Source organism: Galeopterus variegatus, unplaced genomic scaffold, assembly GCF_000696425.1.
Source record: "Galeopterus variegatus unplaced genomic scaffold, G_variegatus-3.0.2 Scaffold3876, whole genome shotgun sequence".
Taxonomy (NCBI): domain Eukaryota; kingdom Metazoa; phylum Chordata; class Mammalia; order Dermoptera; family Cynocephalidae; genus Galeopterus; species Galeopterus variegatus.
Window position 1 is genome coordinate 100,950 of NW_007729987.1, and position 15,960 is coordinate 116,909.

A 15,960-nucleotide genomic window follows, 5' to 3' on the forward strand; every position below is an offset into this window, starting at 1 on the left:
GCCTCAAGACTGCAGTAAAGGGGTTGGCCAGAGCTGCCATCAGGGCCTCTGATTCCTCTTCCACACTCCCTGGTTACTGGCAATTCAGCTCCTGTGGTTGTAGTCATCATGGTGATAGGCTATAGGGACATCAAATGATGCAACATTGGGGGAAAAGGGTCATTGGCAACTAGTAAGTCAGTGTGGACCTTAGCAAGAGTAGCTTCAGAAGAGATAGGACAGAGAATAGAAGAAAATGAATGGGTCGAAGAATGTGCCAGCTGTTGAACGGACTCAGGATTCCAAAGGCTCCTTCAAACTGGAGGCTTCCACAGAGATGACCCCAGGATTGAGCTTCTTCAACCCTGTCTGTGCCACTCCCAACAGCCAGATCCTGAAAGAGATGTGTGATGTGGAGCAGGTGCTGTTAAAGACTGCTGCAGCTCCCGCCTCCTTTAACCTCCCCAAATAGAAACATGTAGGAACAGAATCCCAAGAACATAAGGCTCCAGGGAGGAAAAAGAAACAGCTCTGGCCAGCAATACCAGCGTCCTCACTGGCTGCTCCTCTACGGAAGAAGAGGCCTGCTGAAGTTGGAGTCATCATCTCTAACCCCAGTCTGGCTTGGGAGATGCTTTGACGTTGCAGCCAGAAGCGTTCTTTTTTTACCTTTTTGTCTTTTTTCGTGACCAGCGACGGATCGCAACCCTCAGTGTCACGCCCGTACCGGACCGGGACCGGCAACGGGATCGCAACCCTTAGTGTTGCTCCCGCTCCTCGCTCAGCCAGTGAGCGGCCGGTCTGTATGTGGGATCCGAACCCTCGGCGGGAGCGCCGCCGCACTGCCGCACTCCCAAGCGGTGCACTGTAGCAGTGAGCCAATGGGCCGGCCCCCAGAAGCGTTCTTTAATGATTTCTCTGGATTTCAAGTTTCTTGCTGTTGGAAAAAGGGACAAAGTATTGGCGAATGGAAGGGAACCTTTGTTAGATATTGGCCCTCAGTCTCCAGCCCGAGACTACTACTCCCTCTTCTCCAGAAGGGTGCTAAGCCCATTACTGAAGAGAGAACCAACTGATCTTCCTAATGACTCATCAGGAACCAGCCCCCAGTACTATCTAGCCCTTTCTTATTTTTAGCAGTTAGGGCTGTCTCCTAATGAGGATGAGGCTGAGGCTTTTTGTCTCAGCTTAATGGAGGAGCCTGGCCCAGCATAGAGGCCTGGCTCAGATCCTTCACCCCTCATCAGGAATGGCGTTGGGATCTGCGCTGTCCTTACCCTCTCTAGATTTTAAGTGTTTTAATAGTACCATCAATTGTCTTCCATGTTGCTGGAGTAAATGAATTATTTTTAAGTGTTAAGTAAATAAATAAACATTAGCCCATCTAAAAAAAAAAGAGGGAAGGAACATGTCAGTTACTGATTTATTCACCCTTTTACCTTCTCCATGAAAATGATCTGAAGCTTTGTCAGCAGAGGGCGCTGGAGAGGCACTGCAAGAGGAGGGTTTGTTTCCTAGTTCTGGTGGGCTGGCTCGGCAGGCTCCTGCAGCACCCAAGGGCTGCTCGTCATCCAGCTATTGCAGGATGGTGCTTCTCCAGGACACTGCTGCTCCTGAGTGGATAGTATCCAGCAGCTTCCCTGAGCGCCTGCCTCCCATCCCACCTGCTGGAGCAGTTTTATAGAGTGCCTTTGGTGTCTGCTGAGACACCTCCCTGTGAATAGCTTTCCCCCAGCACCCTAGAGCTGGGGTCAGCAAATTTTCCTGTAAAAAGGCCAGAGTAAATATCTTGGGCTTTGAGTCATTGGGTCCATACAGCTACTCAGCTCTGCCATTGAAGAGCAAAACAGCCACACACAATATGTAAATGAATGAATATACCTGTGCTCCAATAAAACTTTAATTATGGACAAATGAAATAATCTTTTGATTTTCTTTCAACCATTTAAAAATGTAAAAACCATCCTTGACTCCTGGGCTATATAAACACAGGGGACACGGCCAGTCTGAAGTCTGTAGTTTGATGACTTCTGCCCTAGATTTCCAGAAAGATCCACAATGCCGATTTTCAAAAAGCTCTGCCACTGTGGCCCCACAGCATCTCTATTAAGAATACCCTCCCACGAGGTCCAGATCTCAGCCCACCACTGAGGGGCTAAGAGGAATGGAGAGGGTCTGTTCCTTGGGTGCTGCCTCAGCTGTAGTAGTGGCTGCTCCATCTTTAAAGTTCTCATTGTATTTTACTATATCGATTTCTGCTGTTGTGTGACAAACTACCACAAATCTAACATCTTAATATAATAAACATTTATTATCTCAGTTTCCATGAGTCAGGAGCTAGGCATAGGTCAACTGGGTCATTTATTCAGGGTCTCAAGACTGCAGTAAAGGGGTTGGCCAGAGCTGCCATCAGGGCCTCTGATTCCTCTTCCACACTCCCTGGCAATTCAGCTCCTGTGGTTGTGGAAATAAGGCCCTCAGTTCCTAGGGTCCACCTGCTGTTCCCTGACACATGACCCTCTCCACAACAGGGCAGTTTGCTCCAAGACTAACAGAAGAGCTACCTCTATTTCTGCTGCTTCTCTTGCTTTTGGACACTTTAATATCCCTTTTAATTCAAAACCAACTGATTAGGGATCTTAATTACATCTGCAAAATCCCTTCACCTTTGTCATATAATGTAACAATCTTGGGAGTGACAGCCCATTGTGTTCACAAGTCCTGCCACACTCAGTAGAAGGGGATTATACTGTGCATGTACATCAGGGGTAGAAAATCTTTTGGGGACATCACAGAATTCTGCCTACCACATAAGGGATAAAAATCATAGGTAATTGTTTAAATCCAGTTTTCATAATTTCTTTAATGTGGTTCTTAGTGCCTTTAAAACTTCTTAACTATAAAAAGCAAAATATTTCAGGATACTTTTTTTTTTTTCCTTTTTGTCTTTTTTTGTGTCCGGCAACGGATCGCAACCCTCAGTGTCGCGCCCGTACTGGACTGGACCGGCAACGGGATCGCAACCCTCGGTGTTGCTCCCACACCTCGCTCAGCCAGTGAGCGGGAACCGGTCTGTATGTGGGATCCGAACCCTCGGCGGGAGCGCCGCCACACTCCCAAGCGGCGCACTGTAGCAGTGTGCCACAGGGCCGGCCCAAAATATTTCAGGATACTTTAACTTCATAGTAACTCTTCCAGGTAACTGAAAGTAAAATGCATTTGTACCATAATTCTTCATTATGTAAGACACTGGGAAAGTGGCATATTAAAGATACTATGAAATTTGATTCAATATGATTCAAACAAATTTAGGAAGTAGTTTTAAAATGTTTTATTTTATAGTTCATAAAAAAGTTTATATATACAGACTCAAAGTAAACAGAAAGGCAGCTTTCAATCACATATGAATGAGACAGTAGTCATTTAATCTCTACTGTGGAAGCACATTTAATGCACACTCTTCAATGCTATGCATAAATAATTTTAACTATGCAGTCCAAGTTCTTGGTTTTATACTAGATCTGCACATATAAGACACTTGTGCTAAAATTTTAAGATTGGTAAAGCCAATTTCAAGCAGCTTGTATTTTGAGTACAGTTCACTATTACAAATATATGATGTTAACTAACAAAGATCTTTCTCCCATGCTCATACATTTGTAATATGAGTCCATTTGCTAATTTCCCTTCTTGTAGTGAATCTTCAAATTACAGCAGTTATGCATTGAGTTCCCTACGCATCTCACCCATCTCCTTTATCTGAAACAGATGGAAAAAGTAAAGAAAATTGAAAATCATTTTCCAATCTTGTTTATTCTGAAAATAGTTTTAAAAAATTAGAGAGGAAAACAAGATGATTTCCTTATACACTTATAAGACTTATATAAATAAAAAAGAGAAAGCTATATTACAAGGAAACACATATTGAGTGCAGGATCCAAGCTACTATTTAGAGACAAGATGGCCAAAGAGAGTGGGGAAAGCAGCAGATAAGCTAGATCTTTAAGAATAGATAAGATTTTTACTAAATGTATACTGTTTTTACAGCTAGGAAGAATCATTTTCTATTATCCATCTTTCATTTTATAGGTGGAGAAACTGAAGTTCAGAATTAAGTGACCTGTCCCAGATCATACAATAAGTTACAGGCAGAACTGAGACAACAATGACACTACTACTACTGCTGGCAAACATTTTGCTATGTGGCAAGCATGGGACCAATACTTTACAGATTACTTTTAATCCTTAAAATAGGTCAGTACTATTATCCCCATTTTACAGATGAGAAAACATGCAGGCGTAAAGAAGTTATGTAATAAGTGGTCAAACCCAGGTGTGTGTTGCTCTTAACTACACACTACATCATCAGTCTGCCTGTCTGTTAAAATTCAGTTCAGGGATAGTTCTCTAGACCTGTGGTCACCAATCCAGATAAGCCAGGTGATCTACTATGGAATGGAAAGAAAATGTTAGAACTTTCCAGTTCTATTAGATTTTTTTCAATATTTTTTTACACTTCTAATTTTATTTGCTAAAATATTAGCAAGTGGCATATATAAAATTACAAGTACATACATAGGTATACAAAAATTGGTGAGTATACAGAAAATATTATTGATAGGATTCAAGGACAAGTGTGTTCATATCCAATTCCAAATGACTGAAATAGGCTAACAATCTGAAAATTTCACACTGGTATAGGTAACCAGATAGTATGCAACAGATTTACTATGACAAATTAAGTTCATTTTAAATGATTATTATTCCACTGGCATGTAGACAATAAATCAGGTCATCAGTAACATTTTCTCTAATGTGAATCCACTAGAGTATGCCTCTAAAAGATTCCACTAAACGTTGATACTTTATAAAATAAAAATGATAGGCTTCCCATTCCACTCTTCTATGGAGCGGAATTCAATATAAGGTGGTCTGCCGTGGAACTCATGCAAGAATATTTAGGTGAGAGTGCATTCTAATACTGTCTCTAAGACCCTAAGCACTATACTACAAAGGGACTCTGGGGCAATGGAAATCTGTCAATGTCTAGGAAGGTACAATGATTACTAGGAGTAAGAGATGAAACAGGGCCTTTTTATTAGGTAAGTAATCCATTTACCTCAGCTTTCTCATACTTTGCCATTCTCTTTTTTCTGGAAATAACCTGAATGGATGAAAAATAATTATTATTTCAGGATTGCTCCTCAAACAAAAAGTTGGTATACATTGACATATATGTTTTTAATGGACATAATTCCGATCTGAACAAATATAATTTTAAACTCTATCCATAAACATTGTTTCTTAAGTTAAAATTTCACTGCTAAACTAAAAAAAGGCTAGCATAGCAATGAAACAAAAAAACACTAAGAAAACAAATAATCTTTAATGAAATTTAACAGTTTGGTGTGCATTCTTCAACATCTTTTTCCATATATATGCATACAAGTTTGAGGGTCTAAAAATAAAATGTGATTTAAAAAAAAGATCAAAAACAAAATAAAACAAATAGTAAAAATCCCCCTATCGGCTAGCCATCAGAAAAAATGAATAAAAAATAAAAATGGGATCATGCAATATCATTTCTATTTTTGCACAGCCTGTATCACCACCACAGGAACCCTTCCAGATCAAAAGATATAGATTGAACTCATTCACATTATTCCATAGCATGGATATACCACAATTTACTCATCCACTCTCCTATTAATTTAACTCAGATTCTTTTCCAGATTCACCCTTACGAATGACATTGCTACACCTAACAATGAATGTGCTTTCTTATTGCATTTGTGCTTTCTTTTCTACATGATAAAATTTCTATGATTAATCTTTTTTTTTCCTTTTTGTCTTTTTTTCGTGACCGGCAACGGGATCGCAACCCTTGGTGTCGCGTCCGCACCGCACTCAACCAGTGAGCCAACCAGTCTCTATATGGGATCTGAACCCTCGGCGGGAGCACCGCCCTCTATCAAGTGCGCCACCGGGCCAGCCCCTATGATTAATCTTTCATGTGTTTATTTGCCATCTGAAATTCCTCTTCTATAAACTGTCTATCTATACTTGTTGCCATTCTTTTTTTTTTTTTTTTTTTGGTGGCTGGCTGCCATTCTTTCTTTAGGTTTCCTCATCAATTTGTAAGAATTCTGTTTATTGTGCATAATATCCATTTGTTTTATGCATCATGAATATTCTTTCCCAGCCTATCATTGATATTTTTTACTGTACAGTATCTTTGACATACAAATATTTAATTTTTTTTTTCCTTTTTTGTCTTTTTTTCGTGACTGGTAACGGGACCGCAACCCTCAGTGTTGCACCCACACTGTGACCAGCAACGGGATCGCAACCTTCGGTGTTGCACCCGCACCGTGCTCAACCAGTGAGCTGACCAGTCTCCATATGGGATCCGACCCCCCAGCGGGAGCGCCGCCGCACTCCCAAGCACCGCACTCTACCGAGTGTGCCACCAGGCCGGCCCACAAATATTTAATTTTAATGAACTCATATATGTATAAATCTTTTCCTTCATATGGACTCTAGATTTCTTACACAAGGTCACACAAACATTTCCTAAATTAATTTTCTTGAGACTTGCTTTATTTCTTTGTATTTTAAACTATAATCCATCTGGAATTTGTGTTTGAACATAGGTACACTGCCCAACTCCTTCACATTGCTNCCTTTTTGTCTTTTTTTCGTGACCGGCAACGGGATCGCAACCCTTGGTGTCGCGTCCGCACCGCACTCAACCAGTGAGCCAACCAGTCTCTATATGGGATCTGAACCCTCGGCGGGAGCACCGCCCTCTATCAAGTGCGCCACCGGGCCAGCCCCTATGATTAATCTTTCATGTGTTTATTTGCCATCTGAAATTCCTCTTCTATAAACTGTCTATCTATACTTGTTGCCATTCTTTTTTTTTTTTTTTTTTTGGTGGCTGGCTGCCATTCTTTCTTTAGGTTTCCTCATCAATTTGTAAGAATTCTGTTTATTGTGCATAATATCCATTTGTTTTATGCATCATGAATATTCTTTCCCAGCCTATCATTGATATTTTTTACTGTACAGTATCTTTGACATACAAATATTTAATTTTTTTTTTCCTTTTTTGTCTTTTTTCGTGACTGGTAACGGGACCGCAACCCTCAGTGTTGCACCCATTACTGTACAGTATCTTTGACATACAAATATTTAATTTTTTTTTTCCTTTTTTGTCTTTTTTTCGTGACTGGTAACGGGACCGCAACCCTCAGTGTTGCACCCGCACTGTGACCAGCAACGGGATCGCAACCTTCGGTGTTGCACCCGCACTGTGACCAGCAACGGGATCGCAACCTTCGGTGTTGCACCCGCACCGTGCTCAACCAGTGAGCTGACCAGTCTCCATATGGGATCCGAACCCCCAGCGGGAGCGCCGCCGCACTCCCAAGCACCGCACTCTACCGAGTGTGCCACCAGGCCGGCCCACAAATATTTAATTTTAATGAACTCATATATGTATAAATCTTTTCCTTCATATGGACTCTAGATTTCTTACACAAGGTCACACAAACATTTCCTAAATTAATTTTCTTGAGACTTGCTTTATTTCTTTGTATTTTAAACTATAATCCATCTGGAATTTGTGTTTGAACATAGGTACACTGCCCAACTCCTTCACATTGCTGTGCTCTGGACATGCCATTCACACAGTCGGGCAATACAGCCAGCCCTTGTGGGGTGAAATATGAATTCAACTTTTGTTTTCTTCCAAATGGATACCAAGCATGGTAATTCCATTGAACTGAAAATGTAAGTTCCCAAATACTCTCAAATCTATTTCTGAATTCTGTTGTGGTGATTAGATTTCCTGAAGCATCCTTACATTCCTAGAATAAACCCCACTTCTAGGTGATATTCTTCTTCTGAAGCACTGCTAAACTCAGTTTGCTAATCTTTATTTAGAATTTGCTTCACACTTAACATTAACTCTTTCCTATGCTATTCTAAATCTTGTGTTCTGTTGTTCCAGCTCACTGAATGGTTTTGGAGGTTCGGGTATTTTTGTACTACGCCTGGCAATGGTGTTGAATTATATGCAGTGAGAAGAACCAAAAGACATTTGCTGCTGGATGGCAATGTAACTGGACTTTGAGGTGTTTGGCTGCAAGCTTTTTTCAGATTAGTATCTCTCCTTGCTTCATAAAGTGACTGTTTTGTAAAAAGGAACCAGAAATGCAATAAATGTGTTCACTAGAGAGAATTACAAAAAATAAAGATTTTTGTTTCATTAATATGTTTTGGAACATGGATGCAGCCTTTTCATATTATTGTCTTTTCTTGAAAGAATATACCCTTAAATGAAATTTTACTTGTTCTGTACTTACCAGCACAATAATTCCAGCAATAATTGCTATTGTCACAACCACAATAATAGCAATAACACCAGCTTTTAGACCCTGCATTGAAAATTCAGGTGCTTTTTCATCAACATAGTATATTAAAGTTTGGCCAGGATCCAGATCCAGTTGTTCCCCATTTACTCTCAAGTCCATTCTTTTAGAAGAATGGAACAAGGATTCACCTTTAACCTATATTGAAAAGGAGAAAAGCAATTAAAATTATTTAAGAAAACCAACCATGGCCACATAATAATTACACATTGATCATATGCCAAAAGAAATGCCACCAAGAATCTTTATAGTTTCAGTGATAACAATCTGATCCATTGAACCCTTTTAAAAACTATTACAGGAAATTTTCATGCACAAAAGTAGAAAGAGCAGTGTAATTAAGCCCATGTACTTATCACTCAGATTCAACAATACCAACACATGCCCATTCTTATTTCATCTACTCTTCCTTCCCACCCCAACCCAGATTATTCTGAAGCAAATCTTAGACTTCATCAGAAAATAATATATCATCACTATATTATACTCATCACTATCATATATTAAAGTTAAAATAAAATAATCACATCAGTTTTACAGGATTTTTAAAATATAAATTCTTGTTCATGTAAATTATAAATATAATAGGGAGAGAATATACACACGAAGTTAGGGAGATAATAAATGAGAATTATAAGAGAGAAGACATTCTAAGCAGAACAATTTGATAAAGGCACAAACATACAAGCAAGTAAGAAAGTTATATATGAGTGGCAGGGAGGACACAATTGCAGAAGAACCACTTGGAGATAAGGTTCATCTGTAAGTGACAAAAAAGGTGGTGAAAGATCTTGAATCCTTGAAGAATGACAGACAACCTTACATTTCTGAACACAGGAATAAAATAAGAAAGATTAAACTCACATCTTTTTCAAAATAATAAGCCACATCAGCTATGTCCACATCATTCTGAGTTTTCTGAGAAGAATTTTGCACCAACTCAATAGTGATAACATTATCCTCATACTGGGGGAGATATTGAAAAATACGAATATTAATATAATGAAAATATCATTGTTCAATAATCAGAATATTCAATGTTTGATTTTCTGTAATCTACATGCATCACTATCCCTTTCCATTAGTGGATAATTAACTTTCTCACTAATAATTGAAAAATCTTTGGGGAGGCCTTTAAATCTATTCAAGGGAAATAAGACAGCCATGCAACCAAACATAATTGTAATGCATATTTTTTTAATCCAAGAGAATTTCCTTGTCTTGAAAAAATTTTAAAACAAGATATCACAGTACCTTATTTGGATGAGAACTACTTGAAAACCAAAATACTAAAGAAATGCAATCCAAAATGTGGTATGCATCACATATCCCACACAGGTACTGATATTTAACTCTGTACCCCACAGATACATACGATCAACTATGTTACCATAAAAAATAACCAATTAATTAAAAATAAATTTTAAAAAAATGTAGTATGCATTAACCATGTTCAGTTTTGAGAGCAAAACAGTATATTCCTTCCACAGATACATACGATCAACTATGTTACCATAAAAAATAACCAATTAATTAAAAATAAATTTAAAAAAAATGTAGTATGCATTAACCATGTTCAGTTTTTAGAGAGCAAAACAGTATATTCCTTCAAGAGTCTTGTAAAAAATGACATCAATTTTAATCAAGAAGAATAAGAATAAATTTATACTGCCTTTAAAGAGTTCCATCACAGTATTCAAGCTTTGTGTTTTTTAAACCAGAGTTGAAAGAATTAAGGAAGGGCTTTACTGGGTAAAGACTAGGTCCTTAAACCTGAGAAGATGGGAGGTAGAGTAGCATGCTAAAGTAAGACATGCTAAAAGCAATCACAGAGGTTCTCCAGGGTAAGAAAGACATGTTTTACGGATACTAACAGATACTCTGTTTCCTTTAAGGGTAATACTGGGTTTTTCAAAGGCTTTATGTGAGAAAAACAACAACAGGGAATTTGCATAAAGTGCCAGGACTTAAACTGTTATTCAAAAGCATTTAACCACTACTAAAATCACTGGATGTCCTTTACACCCAAACCATACGGTCCCCAAATTTCTGCTTAAGCTCATTTACTAAAAAATCATACCGTAATACTTGAGATAAATTTTGGATCCAGTTGATAACGAGTTGTGATCGCCTTCTGAAGAGCACTGTGAATAATTAAAAATCTGTGTTTAAAAAAAAGTTTGTACCGTATAACTTTTAAAGCTAAGAAGCTTTTAAAGGTAAGAAGCACTACCTTTTTTTCTCTCTCTTTTTTGTGGCTGGCCAGTATGGGGATCCGAACCCTTGATCTTGGTGTTATCAACACCACGCTCTAAACAACTGAGTTAACTGGCCAACCCAGAAGCACTACTTTAAAACCAAGCAGATAGTTCAAGGTCTAGGATTGTCATTACCTAAAGTTGTTAGAAAATAATAATTGATTCAGGTTAGAATCATCCACTGATGCTAAAACTGTAGAATGCCATTTTGATTAGAAACAGAACATTTACATAGTATCCAAGTACACGCCCACAGATTATTTATTAAAAGGGAAAAATGGTAACTTTACAGTTGAGAAACCTGATGGACACCACTTTAACCAAAGTTAATATTACTAGTAAAGGGACAAGCTCACTATCATGAGCCTTCTGATGTAAAGTACTACAAAAGATGCAAGACTAAGTAGTTTTCCTGTCAAAAATGCATAACCTATTTTTAGTAAAGAGGAAAAGCCAGACAAATCCAAATTTGAAGTAGGACAAATCCAAATCTGAAGGACATGATATAAAATAATTTGCTCATGCTCTTCAAAAATATCAGTGTCATGAAAGATAAAGACCAAGAAACTGCTCCATATTAAGAGACTAAAGAGTCATGATAACTAAATGTGGTACACAATCTCGGATTGGGTCCTAGAATAGAGGGCAAAAATTGCTACAAAGGACAATAATGGGAAAACTGGCAGCATGTTAAATTTCCTGAATTTGATCATTATACAGTTGTTATATAAGAGAATGCCTTTTGTTCTTAAGAAAAGATACACTAAAGTTTTTAAGGGTAAAGGGACATGACGTCCATAACTTCTTTTTTAAGTGGTTCTGGGAAAAATATTTATACATACATGGATATATAGATATAAAGTACATACACATATGCATACACACACATATAAAAAGAAAATGCAAATGTGTCAGTATATTAATTGGTGAATCTGAGTGAAGGGTACTACAAGAATCTTTGTACTATTCTTGCAACTATTTCAAATAACTTCACTTTTCAGAATATGAAAAAGCACTTAATTAAGACTTAGTGTTTCTCATGGGATACAAGATTTGAGCACCAATTGTGCATGGATAATACGATGTTGTTAATTGCACTTACGTCTGCAAACTTTGAGAATCATAAGGTGTTTCTCTTGCTTTGTGTTTTAGTTCAATGATGATCCAGCTGTAAGGTAAAAAGACAATGTCAATTGACTATAACAACTCTACTATAAACTACACTGTTTTCCTAATGAGCTAACACTAAAATTCCCTACTGGAATCGCAGAAGAGCTATCAGAAAAAGAATTTATGCAGTAGAGGGCTGGCCAGTTCACTCAGTTGGTTACAATGCAGTGTTACATTTTTTGGTAAGCTGCCCCCCCAAAAAAAGAATTTATACAGTAGAAATGCCCATAATTTCTTCCATGGCCATCACACATCTTTCATAAAGAACCTGCCCAGGAGTAAACATTTTCTAATATTGACCTTCTGTCCTCCAGCCACAATACATAAGGACACATAAAGTCAAGGCGGGGCTGGCTATATTGGGCCCTGTTCAAGTAAAAAGACAAAAAGGCACTAAGAGAAATAGAAAATTGACGATGAGGCTCCAGGCTCCAAAAGACACAACAGTAAAGAGTGCTGGCTTTGGTCCTGATACCCTTCTAGTTTGTAGTCATCCCTTTCAGTAAAGTCTTTTTTGCTTAACCTAGCGTTGATTGTGTTTCTGTTCCTTTTTATTAAATAATCCCTAAGACAACCATATCTTACTTTTTAAACACAATAAATGAGCAAATATATAAATATAATTCGTATACATTTAATACTAATCCAACTTTAAAATGCTGAACAGTATTAAGTATAAACATAAAAGGAAAATTACATCTAGTATGCTACCACTGTCAAATATATAAATATAATTCGTATACATTTAATACTAATCCAACTTTAAAATGCTGAACAGTGTTAAGTATAAACATAAAAGGAAAATTACATCTAGTATGCTACCACTGGGCAAAAAAAAAGAATACATATATGTTGTAAATTCATAAACTATCTGTGGAAGATTATGGAATAAACTGATGACATCAGCTCTGTGGAGGTACACTGGGTAGCTGGGGGGCTGGGATGGAATGGAGACTTCTTGCTGTACACACTTTCCTACTTTTTGAGTTCTAAACCATGAAATCATATTACCTATTCAAAAGTAAGTTTAATCAAACGAATCCGAAAAGCCTGAAAACAAGTAATATAGGAAGCCCCACTCACTAGGTCCTCACTCGTTCGGAGCAGGTTATTTCACTGTCCTTGTCGGTTCTTCTGACCCCAGCAGTATTCACACACCAGCACGTGGAGGTGCCATTGCACTGCTTGGCTTTAAAGAGCCCCTTCTCATCGCAGTCAGGGTCATAAAGCCCGTCATTGTTCTGGATTGCCCCTTCAGGTTTCATTCCTCTAACAGACTTGGAGCCAGTCATTTCTGCCTTCATCACCAAACATTTGCTGGCCACTGAAAAGAAAGCACTGAAAAATAACTGCAGTTTCATGCTTACAGGGGGAAAAAATGTTTAATTTAACTCCAAACTTCCAGGGCCAAAGATGATTTTAAATTTACACGTTCCCACACTTATTTTCTGAAGAGAAGCTTCAGATGGAGATAATTTCAAATTTCAACGAAGCAACATGATGCAGATTTAAGCTGATAAAACTTCCCAACTCAAGGCACATCAATTAAAATAGTATTAAGTGAAAGTAAAGTTTAAAGAAAATAAGGTTATTTCACTCACGTTTTGAGCAAATGATGGTATTTTGTGTACCAATTGAAGTACACTGGCATTGACCATTTTCATTGTAAGAGCAGTCTGTAGTCAGCTGGTAGTTTTCACAGAGACATTCTAGAAAATTTTTTAAAAATCCATTTTAAAATGCGGATCCAACTATCAACTCTGATGTCTCAGCTAAATTATGTTCTGACAATAATGCCTAAGTTACAGGGACACAAAGTGGTTCTGGATATTTCATTTTTCAGGTATAATTTGAGTTGCTTCCGAAGTGCTTGACACTTGCTAAATAGTTTGTATACATCATAAAGACACATCAACTAATCCACTTGCATTATCCTGTTTCAATTTTTTTTAAAAAATAAGAATACATCCTTCTAGAGGCTTTGTCTTTGTGCTATCTCCCAGTCTCAGCTCTTTCCAGCTTTGTCTTTGTGATACTCCCTGTCTCAGATCTTTCTCTCCTCTTGTCCTGCTAGATACACCCCTGCCTGACAGTCACTGACTGTTTTCCAAAAAAAACAAAATCAACAATTCCAATTCCAGGATCCATGAATCTCCACATTCCCTTCCTCTCTCTCTCTTAAATAAATAAGAAACTTCTGCGGCTTAAGAGGAACATAATCAACCTTTATATCATTTTACGTCTTGGAAAAATTATACTTCCAATTTGGAAGCATCCTTGTATATGGGTTTCCGGATTAAATCAAATCCATGTACCTGATTTTGAAAGTGATACTAAGCATCCCATCCTGGGTATTGATGTTAATCATTATATCCATGACTACCTCGAAAGTTCATTTTAACTTCAAATTGGCGAGCCCATCTGATTCCTTTTATTCATTTTTATTTTTTGTCTAGTTGAGTGCAGTCATTAAAAACAAAAATTAGCATGACAAACCAAAGAATTTTTATATTGCTCCCACATATCCCAAGTATGACGTTAATTTCTCTCCATTTTACAACTGATATGAACTACCTATAATCTGTCTAGCACTAAACTCAATATTGGGGTCACAAAGGGAGAATGCACAGTGGCTGTCCTCAAGGAGTTAAAATCTTTTGTGGCACTACATTGTACTTGTATTTTTTATTACCAAGTAATGTGAAATTTAAAACAGACCAGGGTCTGGCAAGTTAGCTCAACTGGTTAGACGCTGTGTTACAACACCAAGGTCAAGGGTTCGGATCCCCCTACCGGCCAGCAGTCAAAACATAAAAATAAACAGGCCAGCGGTCAAAACATAAAAATAAAACAGACCAGTCAGGTACCTATACCATCTATCACCATTTTAAAGCAATTCAAGATTAAGTATTTAGTCCCAGATTGAAACTAGAAAAAACACGAGNGTCAAAACATAAAAATAAACAGGCCAGCGGTCAAAACATAAAAATAAAACAGACCAGTCAGGTACCTATACCATCTATCACCATTTTAAAGCAATTCAAGATTAAGTATTTAGTCCCAGATTGAAACTAGAAAAAACACGAGTTAATTAAACTGAATTTTTTGAAAGTGTAATTATTTAATTTAGGCCACCTTGTTGGTGGGAGTATAAACAGTCTTTCCGGAGAGCTTTAGCCAGTTGCGACTCCACTACCAGGCACCATCTTACAAATAAATCAAGAGATGGCAGGCAAGCTGTTAATTTCACAATAAGAAAAACCAATCAAACTACATGTCCAACATTTGAATAATGGTGCGATCTTCCACTCTATAGATTTTTCAGTCACCATTTAAATCGTGTTTTTAAAGATTAAAAGAAATGGACAGCTCTGGATGTGGGGGGAAAAAAACCAAGATATAAAGCTATATATTTAGGTTTAGGGCAGTGTTTAAAGAAATGTCTAAAAGAAAAACATACCCAATTATTAATTACGAGATTCTCAAAGTGGTGAGATTAAGGTTTTTTTTTTTTTTTTTTACTCTTTAGGGTTATCGTTATTTGTGCGTTCCGTACAATAAACCTGGCACTACTCACATGATCCTTAGAAAAGGGAAAACACCACCGGCCAGCCACCAGACCAAAAATAAAAGAAAAGGGAAAACACCCACACCCCCAGTGGTCGAGGTCCAGGAGGTCCGTCTCCCGCGCGCAGGTGCGTAGCGGACCTGGCCGCCCTCAGCTACCTGTCCCCGCCCAAGGCTCACATCCGGGAGTCGCCGCAGGTGCCCCGGCAAGCCGCAGTCACCTTGACTCCGCTACCGGCCCGGGCTTGGTTAGGGGCACACCGGAACCCCAAGTCCACCCCGACCAGAGGAGGTGGGCGCGCCCCGGCGCGAGGCGCTTGTTCTGTGGTCGCAGGATCCCCGGACGTGGCCACTCTGTTCCCCGCCTGACCCTCCACCCCGGGCCATTTCCCTAGAGAGGAGTTCAAAGCTGCAGAGTAAGGCTGCTCCCTCCGGCCAGCTCGCCTTCCCCCTGCCTCCTCCGCGCCGAGGGCCTGGGCCGCGGCACCGCCTGCGCCTTGCGGTCTCGGGGCGGGAAAGCGCGGCCTCTCGGTCCCCTCCCCCTGGTCCCC

General features: G+C 38.8%; 1 protein-coding gene across 1 annotated transcript; it reads right to left on the minus strand.

The window, feature by feature from the left end:
* Window positions 1-3,295: 3,295 nt before the first annotated feature.
* On the minus strand, window positions 3,296-14,238 carry EPCAM (epithelial cell adhesion molecule). The gene is made up of 9 exons (XM_008586204.1): window positions 14,226-14,238; window positions 13,444-13,551; window positions 12,926-13,166; window positions 11,775-11,840; window positions 10,495-10,558; window positions 9,279-9,380; window positions 8,349-8,552; window positions 5,099-5,143; window positions 3,296-3,738 (listed from the first exon to the last, which is right to left on the minus strand). The coding sequence occupies exons 1-9, from the start codon at window positions 14,236-14,238 to the stop codon at window positions 3,697-3,699; spliced, it is 885 nt and encodes a 294-aa protein (XP_008584426.1). The 3' UTR covers window positions 3,296-3,696.
* Window positions 14,239-15,960: the final 1,722 nt, after the last annotated feature.

What these genes read in the sequence shown, in the direction of transcription:
- EPCAM (XM_008586204.1), bottom strand. An exon ending in AATTTATCTCAAGTATTACG is followed by an intron (nt 9,381 to 10,494) that starts GTATGATTTTTT and finishes TATCTCCCCCAG; the next exon opens with TATGAGGATAATGTTATCAC. An exon ending in CTTATTATTTTGAAAAAGAT is followed by an intron (nt 8,553 to 9,278) that starts GTGAGTTTAATC and finishes TTTTCAATATAG; the next exon opens with GTTAAAGGTGAATCCTTGTT.